Source organism: Lutra lutra, chromosome 11 (assembly GCF_902655055.1).
Source record: "Lutra lutra chromosome 11, mLutLut1.2, whole genome shotgun sequence".
NCBI lineage: Eukaryota > Metazoa > Chordata > Mammalia > Carnivora > Mustelidae > Lutra > Lutra lutra.
The window spans coordinates 62,190,411-62,210,601 of NC_062288.1; the positions used below are offsets into that span (position 1 = coordinate 62,190,411).

Consider the following 20,191-nt stretch of genomic DNA (forward strand, 5'->3'; position numbering starts at 1 on the left):
CTATGCACGCAGTGTCGCCCACAGCGGGACTGGTCGGAACATGAAGTGTGAGCACCAGTCAGCATCAGCCGAGGCTGCTGGGCAGCTAAGTGGCAAACATCCATTCAGTGGGATGTCACGCAGCCTTTAGAGGGAAAGAGGTAGAGAGAATGAGGCAGAAGAACATATTTAAGAGTCCTCTGGAGCCAGGCATGTCCCATGTGTGTCACACACTAGCAGGACAACCTCGGGCTGGTGGTTGAACTTCTCTGCACCAGAGTTTTCTCACCAGAGAAATAAGGGTGAACAGTCACAGTATAGACATTATGGGGGCGCTGTGAGGGTGAGGGAACACATATAAGAGGCTGAGAATAGGGGTGCCTGGGTGGCTCAGTTGGTTAAGCGTCTGACTGTTGATTTTGGCTCAGGTCACGATCTCAGGGTTATGACGTTGAGCCCTGCGTCGGGCTGTGCACTGAACGTGGACCCTGCTTAAGATTCTCTCTCTCTCTCCTCCTCTGCCCCCCCCACTCTCTCTCTCCCCAACTCTCTCTCTCAAAAAACAAACAAGCAAACAAACAAATAATAAAAGGGTGAGAAGTCTGCATGGCATACAATCAGTACTTCAGCACTCCAGAGATGCTTGGCTCTAACATTACTACTGTCCATGCAGAGCAGTGGTTCTCAACAGGGTACTTTTGTCAACATCTGGAGACATTTTTGATCACCACAGTTGGAGGCTACTGCAGGTATCTAAAGGGTGGGTGCCCAGGATTCTGCTAAACATCCTGTAATGAACAGGACAGCCCCTCACAAGAGGGATTTGGACCAAAATGTCAGCAGTGTTGAGATGGAGAGATCCTGACAAGAAAGGACATGTAAAATGTGGACAATACATCGTTAAGATTTTTTTTAAAAGATTTATTTATTTGAGAGAGAGAGAGAGATCACACGCATGGGGGGAGGGGCAGAAGGGGGGGAGAGAGTCTCAAGCAGACTCCGCACTAAATGCAGAGCCTCACACAGGGTTTGATCTCACAACCCTGGGATCATGACCTGAGCCAAAATCAGGAGTTGGGCTTAACTGACTGAGCCACCCAGATGCCCCGTAAGATATTTTGTAAAAGCCACTTGCTATACTATTCTATTTTGTAAGAAAAAAAAAAAAAAAAAAAATATATATATATATATATATATGTATATAAATATTCATTCAAATGCTGGAAGGAAAAGGTTCTATCTGGAAAACACGAGGGAGGTAGTTCTTTTCACTTCCTACTTTTTGACTTCCTTACAGTGTTTTTAAAAATATTTCAAAGTATTTTTTAAAGATTTTATTTTTAGAGGAAAAGAACTGAAAATGTATTTACTGGCCAGCAGGTCTAGTAGAACTCTCAAAATGATGATATTGTCAATATTAATGAACTCAGCTGATTACCTCAGGTGCCCTGAGCCCTAATACAATTCCCTCACCCATAAGGAATTTATGATACTGGCAAGTAAATAAAAGTTCAAATAAATAAAAGAGTAAATGACAAAAGGAAAGACAAAAACAAAATTTAAAAAGCCCTGTTAGAAGGCAACATATTCTAAATTATTACCCCTGGAGGACAGAGAGGGAGTGAGGAATGTGGGCTTCTGGTGACTGGTGAGCTGGACCATGAAGGGCCAGACTGTGATGGGGCTGCATGGGGAGGAAGGGAGAAGAGTCTGAGCCAAGTGCATCAAAGCTGGACTCTGCAAATGCTATCTGAAGGTGCTCTGAGGATCATCCTGCCAGAATGACCAGGCTTTGGGTTTTCCTGAGGTCTAGGTTGGCAAAGAAGGCTAAGGTCAAACCCATGCTCCTGGGGCCCGCTTCCCCCTCTGTACTTGTCTGTGCTGCTAGGAATGGCTTTTTTTTTCTTCTAGGAGGAAATTAAATTATTGACGCCAACACTGAGGAAAGACCTAGAAACTTTTTAATTAAAAGGCAGCTTTTCAGTTAAGATTCCAGGCTTTGAAATAATCCCTGAGACCCAACCTTTCAAGAGGACTCTGGTTATTACCAGAAGATTCTCAGAGAGGTGTTCTGCTCCAGGGCCTGTGCGAGGCTCTTTCCTCCTTCTCTGGAGATGCCATTGAATGCAAGACTAGGAAGGAAAACATGTGGGGTCAATCATTAGAGACATGTCTACATTTGGCTTTGGCTTCAGCAACAGAAACATGTGGAAGATGCTGCCTGGAGGTGGCCCCTGCCCACGAAGGAAGCAGAAGTGCTCAGCATGGCCAGCAGTGGCCTCAGCTTTGTTGCTCCAGAGCCCACACTGTGAGCATGAGGATTGCCACAAGACCACTCAAGGAGAGGTCAGACAGGAAGTGGAACCAGTGGGTCCCAAGCACAGCAGGGGCTGGGAGGGCTCTGCTTCAGGCGGCTGACCCTTCTTCCCATGAGTGAGACCTAGAGAAGCGTCCTCTGTTCTCGTGAAGAAGAAACTGCTATTGCCCCCACTATCTGGGATTTCTTTCTCGGTGTTAAGAAGAACCCAGGCAATAGGGAGACACCCGAGGCTCTGAGACTTGGGCAGAGGACTGAAAGTAGGCCAGGGAGGAGTAGGTCTTCACAGAGATGAAGGTTTCCCTCTGTCTCAGCACCATCCTGGGAATGAGGAAGGTTATGTGGACTTGAGAATGCCTCCCCATTTCCCCACCGCCAAGGAGCCTAGAGAGACCACTGAGGGGCTGGCAAAGTCCTTGGTCTCGATCCGGGTGGCAGTTACATTGCTGTGTACACATGACAAGTGGCTGAGCTGAACAGTAATGTGCTACGCCTCTTACATGTCCACAGAACTGTTTACAGAAGAAAAATCAGACACAAATACCTTCTTCATTCGGAAAGCCAACCATTTTCCTCCCCTTGGCTCCTCCTGCTGGCAAAGCAGGAGGCACGCGGACTGCCCAGGTTGGACCCCGGGACCAGCGGGTCTCAGAAAGCAGGAGTTACCTCAGGTTGGTCAGGCTGGGGTGGTTTCTCAGAGCCTCCGCGAAGGCCTTTGCTCCTTCATCACCAATTCTGTTGCCCCACATCCTGAGGGAAGAGGCAAGACCGTGAACATGAGCTCGTGCACAACCCTGACTTTCTGTCGGTGGCCACACTTGCTGTATAGTCCCAGGCAGAGGTCTTTGCTCTGTCTCGGGAGCTTTGGGCTGGAGAAGATTCCCACAGAAGACCCTTATCGAAGCTGCTCTAGGTTTCAAATGTGAAGGGAAATGTAGGGATAAGCGAAGCAGAAGCCTTGGGAACAGAAGCCCATCAGGTAGTTGCCCAATTAGAAGACTAAGATTCCCATGGGCTTTCAGAGAGCCATCAAAGGGCCTGAGCACACGACTGTCCCAGAAACGCCCCCACAGAGGATACGGGTTGGCGGCAGCCTAAAAGGGAGCTTGAGGGGTGCTGACCGCCAGCATCCATCTGATCCTCTGCAGGGGTCCGAGACATTTGTGAGGACAGGGTCAGTCTTCCAAGAAGCAAAGATCCGGAAGCACCCTCAGAACCCTCACTACCAATGCTGCTTTTAGGTGAAGAGGCTCCTGCTCCAGCATGCTAGTGGGCTGCTGTGGTCTGGGGGTCCAGGCGGGGAACTGCAGTGATGAAGCCCCATGCCCTCCCTCCCCAGGGCAGATAACCTGCAAGGTTCTGTGAGGCAGGAGGCTGGGCTCCCATTTTAACTGGATTTTATCTGGATTTAAGATTATGTGAATTACATTATCTCTTGGAACTTTGTCTCCTACATCTGTAAAATGGGGCTCATAAGAACATTTCCTCCTAGAGCTGTTGTGGGGATTAAGTTAGTGACTGTATGCAAAGCACTCAGAAGAGCGCCTGGTCTACAGCAAGGGACAGCCGTTGTTATTAGGCTGAAAGCATGGTGTGCCAGACCCACGCACAGCAGATCTGGGGCTGCTTAGGCAACAGACTGTCACTGCATCAGCCACCCGCCATCATCCCTACCATCCCTCCCGGGAAACAGGAGACTGGAGAAACTAGAGCCCTGCAATGAGTTCTCAGTGTTTTGCATAAAAAGCATGTGTATTTGAGGAGGATGTGGGGAATGGGGAACCCTCTTGAACTCTTGGTGGCAATGCAGGCTGGTGCAGCCACTGTGGAGAACAGGGTGGAGTTTCCTCAAAAAGTTAAAAATAGGGGCGCCTGGGTGGCTCAGTTGGTTAAGCCACTGCCTTTGGCTCAGGTCATGACCCCAGGATCCTGGGATCGAGGGCCATATCAGGCTCTCCCTGCTCTGCAGGGAGCCTGCTTCTCCCTCTCCCTTTGCCTGCCACTCCCCCTGCTTGTGCTCTGTCAAATAAATAAATAAAATATATTTTTTTAAATAAATAAAATCTTAAAAAAAAAAAAGTTAGAAGTAGAACTACCCTCTGATCCAGCCATTGCACTACTAGGTTTTTATCCAAAGGATATAAAATACTGATTCAAAGGGGTACATGTGTCCCAATGTTTACAGCAGCATTATCAACAATGGCCAAACTATGGAGAGAGCCCAAATGTCCATCGACTGAAGAATGGGTAAAGAAGATGTGGTGTTTACACGTACACACACACACACACACACACACACACAGGAATATTACTCAGCCATCAGAAAGAATGAAACTTAGTCATTTGCAACAATGTGGATGGAACTAATGAGTATAATGCTAGATGAAATAAGTCAGAGAAAGACAAATACCGTATGATTTCACTCATGTGGAATTTAAGAAATAAAACAAATGAACATGGGCAGGGGGAGAGAGGCAAGCCATGAAATAGTCTTTTAACTACAGAGAACAAACCTCAGTTTGCTGGAAGGAGGTGGGTAGGAGGGAGTTGGCGGGGGGTGGGCTGGATGGGTGATGGGCATTAAGGAGGGCACTTGTGATGAGTACTGGTTATTGGATGTAAGTGATGACCCACTAAATTCTATTCCTGAAACTAATAATATACTATATGTTAATGGAATTTAAATAAAAAAGAAAAAGTATGCGTACTATACAACTGAATGGTATCGAATTTTAAAAGAGTGGAAAACTACTCGTGATAAGAGACTGAATGAAAAAGGGTAAAATTATTAGAGGAACCCTTTCTGGAGAAATAAAAGAACTAAAATCTAACCCATTTGAAACAAACAAAAAAAACTATTAATGAGGTGCAATAAAAAATGGAGGCTCTTACTGCTAGGATAAAAGAGGCAGAAGAGAGAATTAGTGATATAGAAGACCAAATGCAGAGAATAAAGAAGCTGAGCAGAACGAGACAAACAGCTACTGGACCATGAAGGGAGAATTCAAGATGTAAGTGATACCATAAGATGAAACAATATTAGAATAATTGGGATTCCAGAAGAAGAAGAAAGAGAGATAGGGGCAGAAGGTATATTGGAGAGAATTATTATAGAGAATTTCCCTAATATGGCAAAGGGATCAAGCATCAAAATCTAGGAGGCACAGAGAACCCTCCTCAAAATCAATAAAAATAGGTCCACACCCCATCATCTAATAATAAAACAAAGAGAAAATCCTGAGAGCGGCTCAGGAGAAGAGGTCTGTTAACATACAGTGGTAGAAATATTAGATTGGCAGCAGACTTATCCACAGAGACCTGGCAGGCCAGAAAGAACTGGCATGATACATTCAGAGCACTAAATGAGAAAAATATGAAGCCAAGAGTACTATATCCAGCTAGGCTATCATTGAAAATAGAAGGAGAGATAAAAAGCTTCCAGGACAAACAAAAATTAAAAGAATTTGCAAACACCAAACCAGCCCTATAGGAAATATTGAAAGGGGTCCTCTAAACAAAGAGAGAGCCTAAAAGTAGTAGACAAGAAAGGAACAGAGACAATATAGAGTAACAGTCACTGTACAGGCAATATAATGGCACTAAATTTATATCTTTCAGTAGTTATCCTGAATGTAAATGGGCTAAATGCCCCAATCAAAAGACACAGAGTATTAGAATGGATTTAAAAAAACAAAATCCATCAATATGCTGTCTACAAGAAACTCATTTTAGACCCAAAGACACCTCCCAACTTAAAGTGAGGGGGTGGAAAACAATTTCCCATGCTAATGGACATCAAAAGAAAGCTGGGGTGGCAATCCTTATATCAGATAAATTAGATTTTAAACCAAAGACTATAATAAGAGATGAGGAAGGAGACGATATCATACTTAAAGGGTCTGTCCAACAAGAAGATCTAACAATTTTAAATATCTATGCCCCTAACATGTGAGCAGCCAACTATATAAACCAACTAACAACAAAATCAAAGAAACACATTGACAGTAATACAATAATAGTAGGGTACTTTAACACCCCCCTCACTGAAATGGACATTTCATCCAAGCAAAAGATCAAAAAGGAAATAAAGGCCTTAAATGACACACTGGACCAGATGGACATCACAAATATATTCAGAACATTCATCCCAAAGCAACTAGAATACAAATTCTTCTCTAGTGCACATGGAACATTCTCCAGAAAAGATCACATCCTGGGTCACAAATAGGGTCTCAACTGGTAACAAAAGATTGGGATCATTCCCTGCATATTTTCAGACCACAATGCTCTGAAGCTAGAACTCAATCACAAGAGGAAAGTTGGAAAGAACTCAAATCATGGAGACTAATGAGCATCCTACTAAATGAATGGGTCAACAAGGAAATTAAAGAATTGAAAAAATTCATGGAAACACATGAAAATGAAAACACAAATGTTGAAAATCTGTGGGACACAGCAAAGGTGGCCCTGAGAGGAAAGTATATAGCAATACAAGCCTTTCTCAAGAAACAAGAAAGGTCTCCAGTACACAAACTGACCCTACACCTAAAGGAGCCGGAGAGAGAACAGCAACAAAAGCTTAAACCCAGCAGGAGAAGAGAAATAATAAAGATCAGAGCAGAAATCAAAGAAATAGAAACCAAAAGAACAGTAGAACAGATCAATGAAACTAGGAGCTGGTTCTTCAAAAGAATTAATAAGATTGATAAACCCCTGGCTAGACTTATCAAAAAGAAAAAAGAAAGGACCCAAATAAATAAACTCATGAATGAAAGAAGAGAGATCACAACCAATACCAAAGAAATACAAACAATTATAAGAACATTTATGAGCAACTATACACCAGCAAATTTGAAAATCTGGAAGAAATGGATGCATTCCTAGAGATATATAAACTACCAAAACTGAGCCAGATGAAATAGAAAACTTGAACATACCTATAACCAGTAAGAGATTGAAGCAGTCATCAAAAATCTCCCAAGAGCCCAGGGCTAGAGGGCTTCCCAGGGGAATTCTACCAAACATTTGAAGAAGAATTAATACCTATTCTCTTGTAACTGTTCCAAAAAATACAAATGGAAGGAAAACTTCCAAACTCATTTTATGAGGCCAGCATCACCTTGATCCCAAAACCAGACAAGGATCCCATCAAAAAAGAGAATTACAGACTAATATCCTTGATGAACACAGATGCGAAAATTCTCACCAAAATACTAGCCGATAGGATCCAACAGTACATTAAAAGGATTATTCACCATGACCAAGTGGGATTTATTCCTGGGCTGCAGGGTTGGTTCAACATCTGCAAATCAATCAATGTGATACAAGAATAAAAGAAAGAACAAGAGCCATATGATACTCTCAATAGATGCTAAAAAAGCGTTTGACAAAGTGCAACATCCTTTCTTGATCAAAACTCTTCAAAGTGTAGGGATAGCGATCAATATCATCAAAGCCATCCATGAAAACCCACAGCAAGTATCATTTTCAATGGGGAAAAACTGAGAGATTTTCCCCTAAGGTCAGGAACATGGTATGGATGTCCACTATCATCACTGCTATTCAACATAGTACTGGAAATCCTAGCCTCAGCAATCAAACAACAAAAAGAAATTAAAGGCATCCAAATCAGTAAAGAAGAAATCAAACTATCACTCTTTGCAGATGATATGATACTATATGTGGAAAACCCAGAAGACTCCACTCCAAAACTGCTAGAACTCATACAGGAATTCAGTAAAGTGTCAGGATATAAAATCAATGCACAGAAATCAGTTGCATTACTATACACCAACAGCAAGACAGAAGAAAGAGAAATTAAGGAGTCAATCCCATTTACAATTGCACCCAAAACTGTAAGATACCTAGGAATAAACCTAACCAAAGAGGCAAAGAATCTGTACTCAGAAAGCTATAAAGTACTTTCTATAAAGAAAGAAATTGAGGAAGACACAAAGAAATGGGAAAATATTCCATTCTCATGGATTGGAAGAACAAATATTGTGAAAATGTGTATACTACCTAAAGCAATCTACACATTTAATGCAATCCCTATCAAAATACCATCAATTTATTTCCAAGAAATGGAACAAATAATCTTAAAATTTATTTGGTACTAGAAAAGACCCCAAATAGGCAGAATAATGTTGAAAAAGAAAGCCAAAGTTGGTGGCATCACAATTCCAGACTTCAAGCTCTATTACAAAGCTGTCATCATCAAGACAGTATGGGACTGGCACAAAAACAGACACATAGATCAGTGGAACAGAATAGAGAGTCCAGAAATAGATCTTCAACTCTTTGGTCAACTAATCTTCAACAAAGCAGGAAAGAATGTCCAATGGAAAAAAAGAAAAGAAAAAGGCAGGAAAAAATGTCCAATGGAAAAAAGAATGTTGTCTCTTCAACAAATAGTGTTGGGAAAATTGGACAGCCACATGCAGAAGAATGAAACTTTCCTTACACCACACACAAAGATAGACTCAGAATAGATGAAAGACCTCAATGTGAGACAGGAATACATCAAAATCCTTGAAGAGAACACAGACAGTAACCTCTTTGACCTCAGCCGCAGCAACTTCTTCCTAGAAACATCGCCAAAGGCAAGGGAAGCAAGGGCAAAAATGAACTATTGGGACATCATCAAGATCAAAAGCTTTTGCACAGCAAAGGAAACAGTCAACAAAACCAAAAGACAACCATCAGAATAGGAGAAGATATTTGCAAGCAATATATCAGATAAAGGGCTAGTATCCAAAATCTATAAAGGGCTCAGCAAACTCAACACCCAAAGAATAATCTAATCAAGAAATGGGCAAAGAACATGAACAGACATTTCTGCAAAGACGACATCCAGATGGCTCACAGACACATGAAAAAGTGCTCAAAATCACTCGGCATCAGGGACATACAAATTGAAACCACAGTGAGATACCACCTCACACCAATCAGAATGGCTAAAATTAGTCAGGAAACGTCAGATGTTGGAGAGGATATGGAGAAAGGGGAACCCTCCTACACTGTTGGTGGGAATGCGAGCTGGTGTAGCCACTCTGGAAAACAGTATGAAGGTTCCTCAAAAAGTTGAGAATAGAGCTACCCTACGATCCAGCAATCCCACTACTGGGTATTTACCCTAAAGATACAAATGTAATGATCTGAAGGGGCATGTTCACCCGAATGCTTATAGCAGCAATGTCCATAATAGCCAAACTATGGAAAGAGCCTAGATGTCCATCAACAGATGAATGGATAAAGAAGATGTGATACACACACACACACACACACACACACACACACACACACAATGGAATACTATGCAGCCATCAAAAGAAATAAAATCTTGCCATTTGCAACGACGTGAATGGAACTAGAGGGTATTATGCTGAGCGAAGTAAGTCAATCAGAGAAAGACAATTATCATATGATCTCCCTGATATAAGGAATTTGAGAGGCAAAGTGGGGAGCTTGATGGTAGGGAAGGAAAAAATGAAACAAGATGGGATCGGGAGGGAGACAAACCATAAGAGACTCTTTTTTTTTTTTTTTTAAAGATTTTATTTATTTATTTGAGAGAGAGACAGTGAGAGAGAGCATGAGCTAGGAGAAGGTCAGAGGGAGAAGCAGACTCCCCATGGAGCTGGAAGCCCGATGTGGGACTTGATCCCGGGACCCCGGGATCATGACCTGAGCTGAAGGCAGTCGTCCAACCAACTGAGCCACCCAGGCGTCCCCCATAAGAGACTCTTAATCTTACAAAACAGACCAAGGGTTGCTGGGGGGAGGCGGGTATGGAGAAGGTGGTTGGGTTATGGGCATTGGGGAAGGTATGTGCTATGGTGAGTGCTGTGAAATGTTTAAGCCTGACAATTCACAGACCTGTACTCCTGGGGCAAATAATACATTATATGTTAATAAAAATAGTAAAAGAAAAAGTAAAATTCTGTACATACACTTTGACCTTTGCTATATTAAATAAAAAAGAGCACACACCTGCATGTGAGAGCAAGAAAGTTTAGCTGACCTCAAATGTTGACAATATTTCTGAGATGATTTTTAGCATATTTTTCATAGTTTATAAATAAAATTATCTGTGTTTCTTTTATAATCATATAAAAATTATAACAATATAAAAAGGTTTAAGAAGATTCCAGAATCCAAACCACAGTGAGATACCACCCCATATCTGTTAGGATGGTTACTATCAAATGAACAGAGAATAACAAGTGTTGGCCAGGATGTGGACAATCTGGAACCCTTGTGCATGGCTGTGGGAAACAGGGTGGCACTTCCTCAAAAACCTCAAAACAGAATTACCGGCTGATCCAACAACTCCACTTCTGGATATGCAGCCAAAAGAAATCGAAGAGACCTCTGTACAACCATGCTCCTAACATGGCTCATGAGAGCCAAAATGCAGAAGCCACCCAAGTGTCCACTGACAGACAGACGAACAAAATGTGGCACGTCCATACAGTGGACTGCTACTCAGACTGAAGAAGAAAGGAAATTCCAGCACAAGCGACCATGTGGATGAGCCTTGAGAACCCTGGGTCGAGCGAAGTAAGCCAGTCACACAGACACAAATACTGTACGGCTCCACTTCTGTGAGGTACCCGTGGAAGTCAAAGCCACCGGGACAGAACGTCAGAGGGAGGCAGGAGGTGGGTGGAAGGAGGGGAGGAGGGTGCCAGGGTGTAATGGGTAGAGAGCTTTTTTGCAAGATGAGAAGAGCGGTGGGATGGACAGAGGCGAAGTTCACACAACGATGAGGCTACATAACGTCCCTGAACTGAACCCCTACAAATGGTTAAGACGGTAACTGTTATATGTATTTTACCACAATAAAAAACTAAATAAAAAAAAAAAAAAGACCTCAGCACCTGGGTGGCTCCGTCAGTTAAGCATCTACTTTTGTTCGGCTCAGGTCATGATCACTGGGTTCTGGAATCAAAACTCACATTGGGCTCCCTGCTCAGCAGGGAATCTGCTTCTCCCTCTGCCTCTGCCCCCCTCCCTGCTTGTGCTCTGTCAAATAAGTAAAATCTTAAAAAAAAAAAAAAAAAAGCCTCCAGGGACTATAGAACATTGCCAAATAGAAGACCATGTGCCTGTGGAAATTTCCCACATAGGACCAGATGGCTCCCTCTGTTTGTTGGTGGTGAGAATAATGGACTTCCACATTAATGTAATAAAAGTGTGTGCAAGGGAAGGTGCAGTCCATCCTTGGACTTTTGGTATATTTATGTCCGTGAACAGCAGCTGGCACGCTCATACACACAACAGCATGTGTAACACACACACACACGCGTTTGCCTCCACTCACCCAATTTCAAAGATTGATTTGCTGTTCTTCACAGCCACAGCCAGGCACTTTCCTCCTTCACTCGTTATTTTGTTCTCCCCCAGTCTGCAGAGAGAGCCATGCACAGGTCAGCACCCAGTAGAGGGGGGACTCCACCGTCAGCACCCTCGTCTCCCACACAGGACCGTTTCTGCCCCCATTCTCCTGGGACCCACAGTGCCCATGCTCCCGGCTTCCTCTCGAGGAGCGACCCACTGCCCTAGAGAGAGCCATTGGACTCCTCTCCAGAAGGTGGTCGCTGTTTCTGCTGAAACTTAGGGGCCCTAGCTTTTCTGGGGTGGTTCTTTAAAGGGCCTTCAGAGTGTCACTCATTTCCATCAGCAGAGCGGGCAGGGTCCCATCTACTCTGCAAGTGGCCAAGTGTGCGTCCCCCTCACCAGGGGACCACCAGGGGCTCCTCTGAGCCTGGTGCCTGGTCACCTCTGGCAGAGCATGTGTGTGACAGGGCCAAGGTCCAAGCTCATACTGCCAACTAGATGGGTGCCATATCTGAATATTTGTGTCCCCCCAAAATCCATATGCTGAAACTCTAAGCCCTCAGGAGATGGTAATAGAAGGCAGGGCTCTTGGAGGTGATGAGGTCACGAGGACAAAGCTGTCGTGAATGGGATGAAGGATTTATAAGAGGCCCCACAGAGCTCCCCTGCCTCCCTTTCCACCGTGTGAGGACACAGCCGTAAGGCCCCGTCTGTGAACCAGAAGCCAGACCCTTACCTGGCCCTGTGGAAACCCGAGCCTCCCCGTCGGGCCAGGATTCCTCCATGCGTGCAGCTGACCTTCCACATGCCGGCCTCTTCATCTGACCGGTGTGGCTCTGGGCAAGCGTTAGGGCGAGCGCTCTTTATGGGGACATGTGCACTTTGTTTGGATAATGAAGGGGTGACACACAGGCTACTGAATAACCTGCTGTACACCCCACTTACTTGAGGTGCGTGAGGCCTTTGCACTCATCCAGGATCCTGGCGATGTACCTGGCTCCCACATCAGTGATCTGGTTGTTGTACAGGCTTCGAGAGAAAGCACTGCATGAGACTTCAGGACCCCAATCTTGGCTTTTTTTTTTTTTTTTTTTTTTTTAGTAGAGTTGACACAGCGTTACATTAATTTCAGGTGTACAACATAGTGAATCCACAAGTTAATAAGTTATGCTACATTTACAAGTGTAGCCACCATCTGTCACCAGACGATGCTCTCTCAATGTCACTGACTAGGGGGAACCCTCCTACGCTGTTGGTGGGAATGCAAGCTGGGGCAGCCACTCTAGAAAACAGTATGGAGGTTCCTCAAAAACTTGAAAATGGAGCTATCCTACAACCCAGCAATCGCACTACTGGGTATTTACCCCAAAGGTAAAAATGTACTGATCTAAAGGGGCACATGCACCCCAATGTTTATAACAGCAATGTCCACAATAGCCAAACTATGGAAAGAACCTAGATGTCCATCGACAGACGAATGGATAAAGAAGAAGTGGTATATATATACACAATGGAATACTATGCAGCCATCAAAAGAAATGAAATCCTGCTGCTGGGGTGGAAGAAATAAACTGAAGGCTGTTGGGGTGGAGGGAGGTGGGGGGAATGGGGTAACTGGGTGATGAGCATTAAGCAGGGCACATTCTGTAACGAGCACTGGGTGTTACGTAAGATTGATGAATCACTGACCTCTACCTCTGAAACCAATAATATGTTAATTAACTGAATTCAAGTTTTAAAATATTTTCATTGAAATAAAAACTAAAACAAAAAAAAAATGACTGACTATATTCTTTATACTGTGCCTTTTATTCCCGTGTGTCAGTGTCATCGTAATGAGCCCATTTCTAAAGTGGGTACGTGCTGGCTGCTGATTTCTGGTCTGGGCTGGAAGGAGAGAGGAGCGACACCCAGAGAGCAGTTCGGGGCCCTGGGGTCTCGCAGGCAGGGTTCAGACCAGCTCTGCCATGGCCCAGCCTCTGCTCCTCCATCTGTAATAAGGAGCAGGACTCACGCCTCCCTCACAGGAGCCTTAGGACCACAGCTTGCGATCCCTCCAAGCCTGAGATCCCCCCAAGCCCACGTGACCAAGGGTGCAACCCGCGGCAGGTGGTGGATGTTGTTCCATCAAGATGACAAGCAGCATCGTGAGGGGAAGACATTTGAATGTTGGAACCTCACTGCTCCCTCTTAGTCATTTTGCCACCGACAATTAACAAGAAGGCAGAGAGAAGCTGAAAGTGGTAACTAGATGGGTTTCCAGCGTTCCACAGCCCCACAAAACTCCTGAGCCGAAAGGCATCCTGGGAGTATGTGCTTCCAGGGGCCCCACTCCACCAAGGAGGAAGGGGAGCCCTGTGGGGCAGACAGGCTGCATCTCCACCAGGACCAGCCAGAGGCTGGCTAGACTGGCCCGCCAGCACTTCCACTCCAAATCCCAGAGGCTCTGAAAACCCCAAGCTTTTCACAACCACTCTGGCCACTGATGTGGCACCATTTGTGGTCTTTATCCTAGCTGCTTTGAATACTCAGAACTTTTGCTGCAGAAATATTAAAGTATTTGAAACCAGGATATGCCCTTGACCTCACCAGTCATATCAAAACCCCACAGCATGTACACTGAACTCTGATGGTCTTGCCCTCCGGGTTCTGGGTGAGGGATCATGGGCCCATAATCTAATGCATAACCTGTACCTAACATTTATAAAACCTACCCCCAGGGGCACCTGGGTGGCCCTTTGGTTAAGCATCGGACTCCTGATTTTGGCTCAGCTCATGATCTCAGGGTCCCGGGATCAAGCCCCAGATGTCCAGCTCTATGCTCCGCAGGGAGTCTGCTCAAGAGTCTCTCCTTCCCTCTGCCCCTCCCTCTACTCAGCTCACTCTCTGTCTAAAATAAATAAACCTTAAAACAAACACCACCACCATATCCCCAGCTATATCCTCAGCAACACCCAATCACCACTCATAAAGCACTTGCCTATATTAGGATCCCAAAACACAAGTGAAAAGGTTGTAGTTCTGCCCCATTTCCTTATTTGCTCAAAGAGTGGGCTACCAGCTGAGCCCAGAGCAGGACCCAGGACTCCCGGCTCCCCATCGGGGAGCTTCCTGATGCCTCAGCCATCATCCCAACCGTCTACAAATGGCAGTTCCCCACTCCTCTGTATTACTGCTACATCCCTGGCCTGGCACTGTCCAGGAATACGTACCCTAAGAAGGTCAGGATTTTGTATTTGGTTAGCTCTTCATACAACACCTTCACCCCACTGTCTGTGATCTGGTTTACACTGAGTCTGGGAAGAAAAAAAAAAAAAAAAGAAACAGCAAAGAAAGTTAGAAATCATGGCAGCTGCTGACTAAGTAGCAGCATAAATGTCACAAGGATGTGGAAGCCTGTAGGTCCCGGAGTTTTCCCAGCTATAAGCACCCCGAGAGGGTGGCCAGAGCACTCAGCCAAATAGCTCCTAAAAAGCTGCACCATGGTAGGGCCAATAAACCCGCCCAGAACCCGCCAGTCATCAAGGCTACAGCACAGCCCCGACCCAACAGGAGGGCTACGAGGGACACATAAAGGACGCGTGAGGCCAGCCAGCTCTAACACCCATCATTTGTGGGTGGCCTCTGTGTCAGCCAGGCCCTCTTTGTGGTTCTCACTGCACAGCAGGGGCCATGCCATTTGGAACCCCATGGAGCTGTTCTAGAGATGAGGGAACACTTCCCCCGTCTTGCAGGTGCGGCCAGAGATAGTGCCCTTCAAAAGGTGGAACACAGAAAGGTCTCACCCACTATGCCGACAGCCTCCCCATCCAGAAGGCCCGTTCACAGAGGGGGCCAGGAAAAGAGAGCCTTCAGGATGACAGCTGTCTCCTGTGCAAGGAACAGCCACACTCACTGGAATTGTTCGGCACAATCCCTATACCAACAGGATATTTTGATGTGGCTAAAATGTGAAATATTATTTTTTTTAACTACCAAATGATCTATGTAACAAACTATCATGATTTTTTCAATCTTCCACCCCACCATTTAAGTGAGGCTGAAGGACAGAGTAAGGCTTAGGGCTGGCTGACAGTGAGGTATCAGGGGTGGGGGAGATGATAATCCAAGGGTCAGCAAACTTTCTCTCTAAAGAGCCAGAGTGCAAATATTTTAAGGTCTGCGGGCTGTGTGGTTTCTGTTGCAACTACTCCACTCTGCAGTATGAAGCAGCCGATATATAAACAAATTGGTGTGGCTGTGTTCCAATAAAACTTATTTACAAACACAAGCCCTGGGCCAAACTGGGCCCACAAGCTGACCTCTCTATAATAAGTGAAAGGCTGAACAAGTAAAAGTTTGATTTTCAGGCCACATCAAAATGATCAGGTCACATTCTCAGGACTCCCATGGTGCCCACTTTGGTGGTGGAGTACAGGACATACACACACTGCATGGCCATCTCAGGGTGCCAGAGGCTACTAGTCACTTCCAATATCTATGCTTTAATAACAAGAGAATCCCCCATTTCTTTAACTGGGCATGTGGGATTAAGTTCTACCCCATGAAATCTAAGAAGTCTCATTAGCAATTGTTGAGAGGTCTTCTTAAAAGAACGAGGTGCATCCTTCTTCACCCTTTCTTCTTCCTGGTGGCTAGAATGTCGACTGAACAGCCGGAAATGAGCAGCCATCTTGGGCCAAGAGGTGGAATCAAGTAGTGAGGGCATCAGGGCCGCAGCAACACAGAAGAGAGCCTGGGCTCCTGAGGGTCGTGGAGACAACACAGCAGCCCTGAACTGCCCTCCTCTGGACTTTTCCACGAGAAACAAGCTTGTAACCTATCTAAGCATTCATTAACTCTCAAAGTTAACCCTCACTGATGGTCTCGGGGAGCTCAAAATGCTTCCCTGGAGTTGCCCATTTCCTCCTGCTCTCTCCTTTACTGGTGTGGAGGAAAACTTCACCCCAGGACAGCTGCCTGGGGCAGAAGTACCATTCTGGTGTGTCCCATCTTGGGGCAGGGGGTGGGAGGAAGCGCCTGGAGTGTGAGCATGCGCCAGGCTGAGAGCACAGAGAACAGGCCAGGGCAGCCTCGGGTTCCCTGCACCCCAAGGTCCCCACACAATGTACACCGTGGCACTGGTGTGACAAGTGCCCAGGACGAGTTCCAAATCCCTTCCGCTCCTCAGGAATGCATGAGCCAAGTTACAAGATCTGAAACCCTCATAGAGATTTACAAGGTGTATTTTATAGAAGAAATGCTAACGGAAGAAAGCAGACTGGCCTAATTTCCTCTAAACCATCACACAGGAAACCACTCATGAGTCAGCTTTCTGTGCTAAGATCCCTGGCAAGCTGCTGGATTTGATCATGGAAAGTAACCGAGGCTGATAAGCACAGAGTCTGCTTTTTCTACAATCACAAAAGCTCCCATGTGTCAAAAACCATCCACGGGCTATCTCCGAGCCTCTCATGAATCTCAATAAATCTCATAAATCTTTATGAATCTGGCTCCATCGTGGCCCTGATGTGTGACCTTGAGACCGTCTCTGTACCTCCACTTCCTCATTTGCCAGAATGAAGAGAAGAGTACCTCCCACCTTACAGTGTGGAAGAGTCAATCGTGTAAAATTTGTAATGCACTTCACCCATTCTCAATAAATGCTGGTTGTTATCACTATAACTGCTAGGCTACCAGCATCTCCCTTTTCCAGATGAGGAAATCAGAGAGGTTAAGCAACTCACTCAAAGACACCCAGACGGGGCTGCCTGCCACGGAAGTTGTGCTCTTTGCCCTCTGTCACGCTGAAACAGAAGAGGTCTGGGTGTTCCAAGACCCATGGTCATGAGTGCCAGGGTAAGTCAGGAGCTCCTACCCCTTAAAGGCTGGTTCTGGCGTCTCCGGAGTCTGGCCCGCCCAGGCCCCACAAGCTGCTCCCTGGGCCCCCTCGTCCTCACCTGATGACGGTGAGGCGGCTGAAACAAGGCTGCAGCTCCCGCACGCCATAGTCGTTGAGATTGTTGTTGTCCAGGTCAAGGGCAAGCCGCTTGCGGAGATGGTGCAGGACGAAGGAGAGGGCACTGCAGTCCGCCGAGCACACGTTGCAGAAGGTCAGCTTGAGGTAGTTGGCGCAGATGCCCTTGGCCGCCAGTTGTCCCACCTTCTCGCTCTGGGTCTCGTAGATGCAACGCAGCATCCAGACAAAGGTGGGCATGGCCTGCACCTGGTTGAAGGCCCCAGACTTCACGCGGGGCAGGCTCTGCAGGTGAGCCCGCAGGCTGGCCAACAGGTGTGCCCACAGGGCCTTGCGCTTTCTCCGCAAGGCAGCGGCGGGCACCAGGTGCCGCAGGAGTTTCTGTTTGGCCTTAGACAACAGCCCACACAGGAAGAGGTTAGTGAACTGAAAGTGATCCTTGTTCTTGAAGGGGTCCTCCCCTGCCAGGCCACCACCCTTCAGGCACGGGAAGGGGAGACAGGAGGGATAGCGGGATTCGGCTCCCACTCCCCCAGCAGGAGCCCACTCCTGGAAGAACCTGAGAAGCTGCCCAGTGCCCACCTTGTCGTCCACCACGAGAAAGAAGGCAGTAAAGAAGGCCTGGAGGGTGATGTGGAAAAACTCGTAGGACTGCTGGTCCCCGCCCAGGCCCTGCTCCGGCACCGCCCGCAGGAAGCCCAGCTGCAGCTCCCCCTCCTGCATCCCGGCTGCCTGCACCTCCTCCTGGTGGAACACAAAGAGGCTCTTCTCCATGCCGCCATGGGCCACCTGCCCCAGCGAGTGCAAGGTGCCCCGTCCGGCGCGGAATGTCTCGGTCTGGCCTCTCGTGTTCCGCTGCACCAGGCTGGTGGGCTGCGTCCTGTTCAGGTGCACCTCGGTGACCAGCAGGAAAACATCGGTCAGGGTCACTGTGCAGGCGGGCAGCTGCGCAGAGCCCTCCCAAACGCTGTGGAAGTGCTGGAAACAGCGGAAGATGATCCAGCAGAAGAGAGGCACGGCACACAGGCTGCAGAGGTTGGGGTTGGCCTCCAGCTGGGCCAGCAGGTGCTCCTGCACGGCTCGCTCGGGGAACATCCTCTTCGTGTAGGTGCGCAGGTGGCTAGGGGAGAAGCCCCGCAGGAACACCTTCTTGCGGAGGAGCTGGCGCGGGATCTCCACGCCCGTGCGGGCCGTGAGCAGCTTGCCGGCACCCTTGAGCAGCTTCCCGCTGAGTAGGTTGGTCAGCAGGACCAGGGGGTGGGCGGGCTCCCAGGGGGAGCAGGTGTCCAGTGCGCTGCTCAGGTCAAAGTCGGAGTGCAGCTCGTCCAGGCCGTCGAAGGTGAAGAGGGCCGTCTGGGGGAAACGCAGCAGGAAAGCGAACACCTCCTCGGGGTCCTGCTCTGGGTAGCAGTAATGCTTGAAGAGCAGGTCCTGCAGGCACAGTGTGTCGCCCTCCTTGAAGCAGCTGAACATGCGGCAGCGGAAGTGGAAGAAGAACTTGAACTCGGTGTCCAGCCGCCCCGCGGCCCACAGGCTCTGCAGCCGCTGCAGCAGCATGGACTTGCCCACGCCTGCGTCCCCGCAGATGAAGATGGTCTCGCCCTGCTCGCTGAGGACCCCGGTGCGGTGGTCCAGGAGGCAGCTCAGGCTCTCCAGCGGGCCCAGGCTCTCGTTGCTGAAGCCCACCAGCTCCACGATGGTGTCACTGTACATCTCCTCCAGCAGCAGCTCCTCCTTCTGGGCATAGCACAGGACGAACTTGGAATCACGGGCCAGTTGCTGTCGCAGCTTCTCCGTGTACCTGCTCACTGGACGGTGGGGGAGGGAAGACAGTTCCCAGTGAGACTTTTTTTAAAAACATATGTATTCATTTAAGGTTATCTGTACACCCAGCATGGAGCTGGAACTCACCACCCCCAGATCAAGAGCCGCAGGCTCCCAAGATTGAGGCGGCCAGGCACTGGAAACTCCTGTTGCTGAGGAAGAAATTGCTCTCACTTTCTTTTGCTGATCACACTGCTCTGAAAACAAGGGAAGTCTCAACACTAAATGCCAAAACTTTGAGTGAGAAGACTCAACAGTCCACGTCAATCTGGATTACAAATGAGACGGGCCAAAGCACAAAGAGAGTAAACTAAGAGAAAAACTACCCTGTTCAACGACGCAGAGCACACCAGCCCCAGGTCCCCAGCTGACACCTGGGGGTCACTGACTTAGCACCTGCTCACAGGGGAGCAGACAGGTAACATGCTCACATGGGCAGGGAGCTCAGCAAACCTGAGCTAGAGGCTGGGCTTATACCAGACAGAGGTGATCCTTCCCCAGACCAAAGGTTGTTCCATAAATTCCTTTAAAATACTTCTGGGATTTTGATTATAATCCAGTTAACGAAAACAAGACACACATGCCCATTTCCAAATTCATTTATAACCTCTTCCCACCAATTCAGTCCAACTTGGTGGTCTGCTTAAAATTTGTGAATTTTATCTTTTACATCTTTAGTAAGACACAATTTACATACCATAAATTCACATATTTTACAATAGGCATCAATGGTTTTTAGTAAATTTACAAAGTTATGCAAATGTCACTACACT

At 46.9% G+C, this 20,191-nt stretch overlaps 1 protein-coding gene across 6 annotated transcripts in view; it reads right to left on the reverse strand.

The window, feature by feature from the left end:
• Positions 1–20,191, reverse strand: part of NOD1 (nucleotide binding oligomerization domain containing 1) — a 69,168-nt gene that overhangs the window by 22,790 nt on the left and 26,187 nt on the right. For all 6 annotated transcript variants that reach the window (XM_047694816.1, XM_047694814.1, XM_047694815.1 and 3 more), the window contains 6 exons: positions 17,578–19,402; positions 14,851–14,934; positions 12,584–12,667; positions 11,622–11,705; positions 2,963–3,046; positions 2,028–2,111 (listed from right to left, as the gene is read on the reverse strand). In XM_047694816.1, the coding sequence (XP_047550772.1) occupies positions 2,028–2,111; positions 2,963–3,046; positions 11,622–11,705; positions 12,584–12,667; positions 14,851–14,934; positions 17,578–19,402 (2,245 nt within the window). The remainder of the gene's footprint in view (positions 1–2,027; positions 2,112–2,962; positions 3,047–11,621; positions 11,706–12,583; positions 12,668–14,850; positions 14,935–17,577; positions 19,403–20,191) is intronic.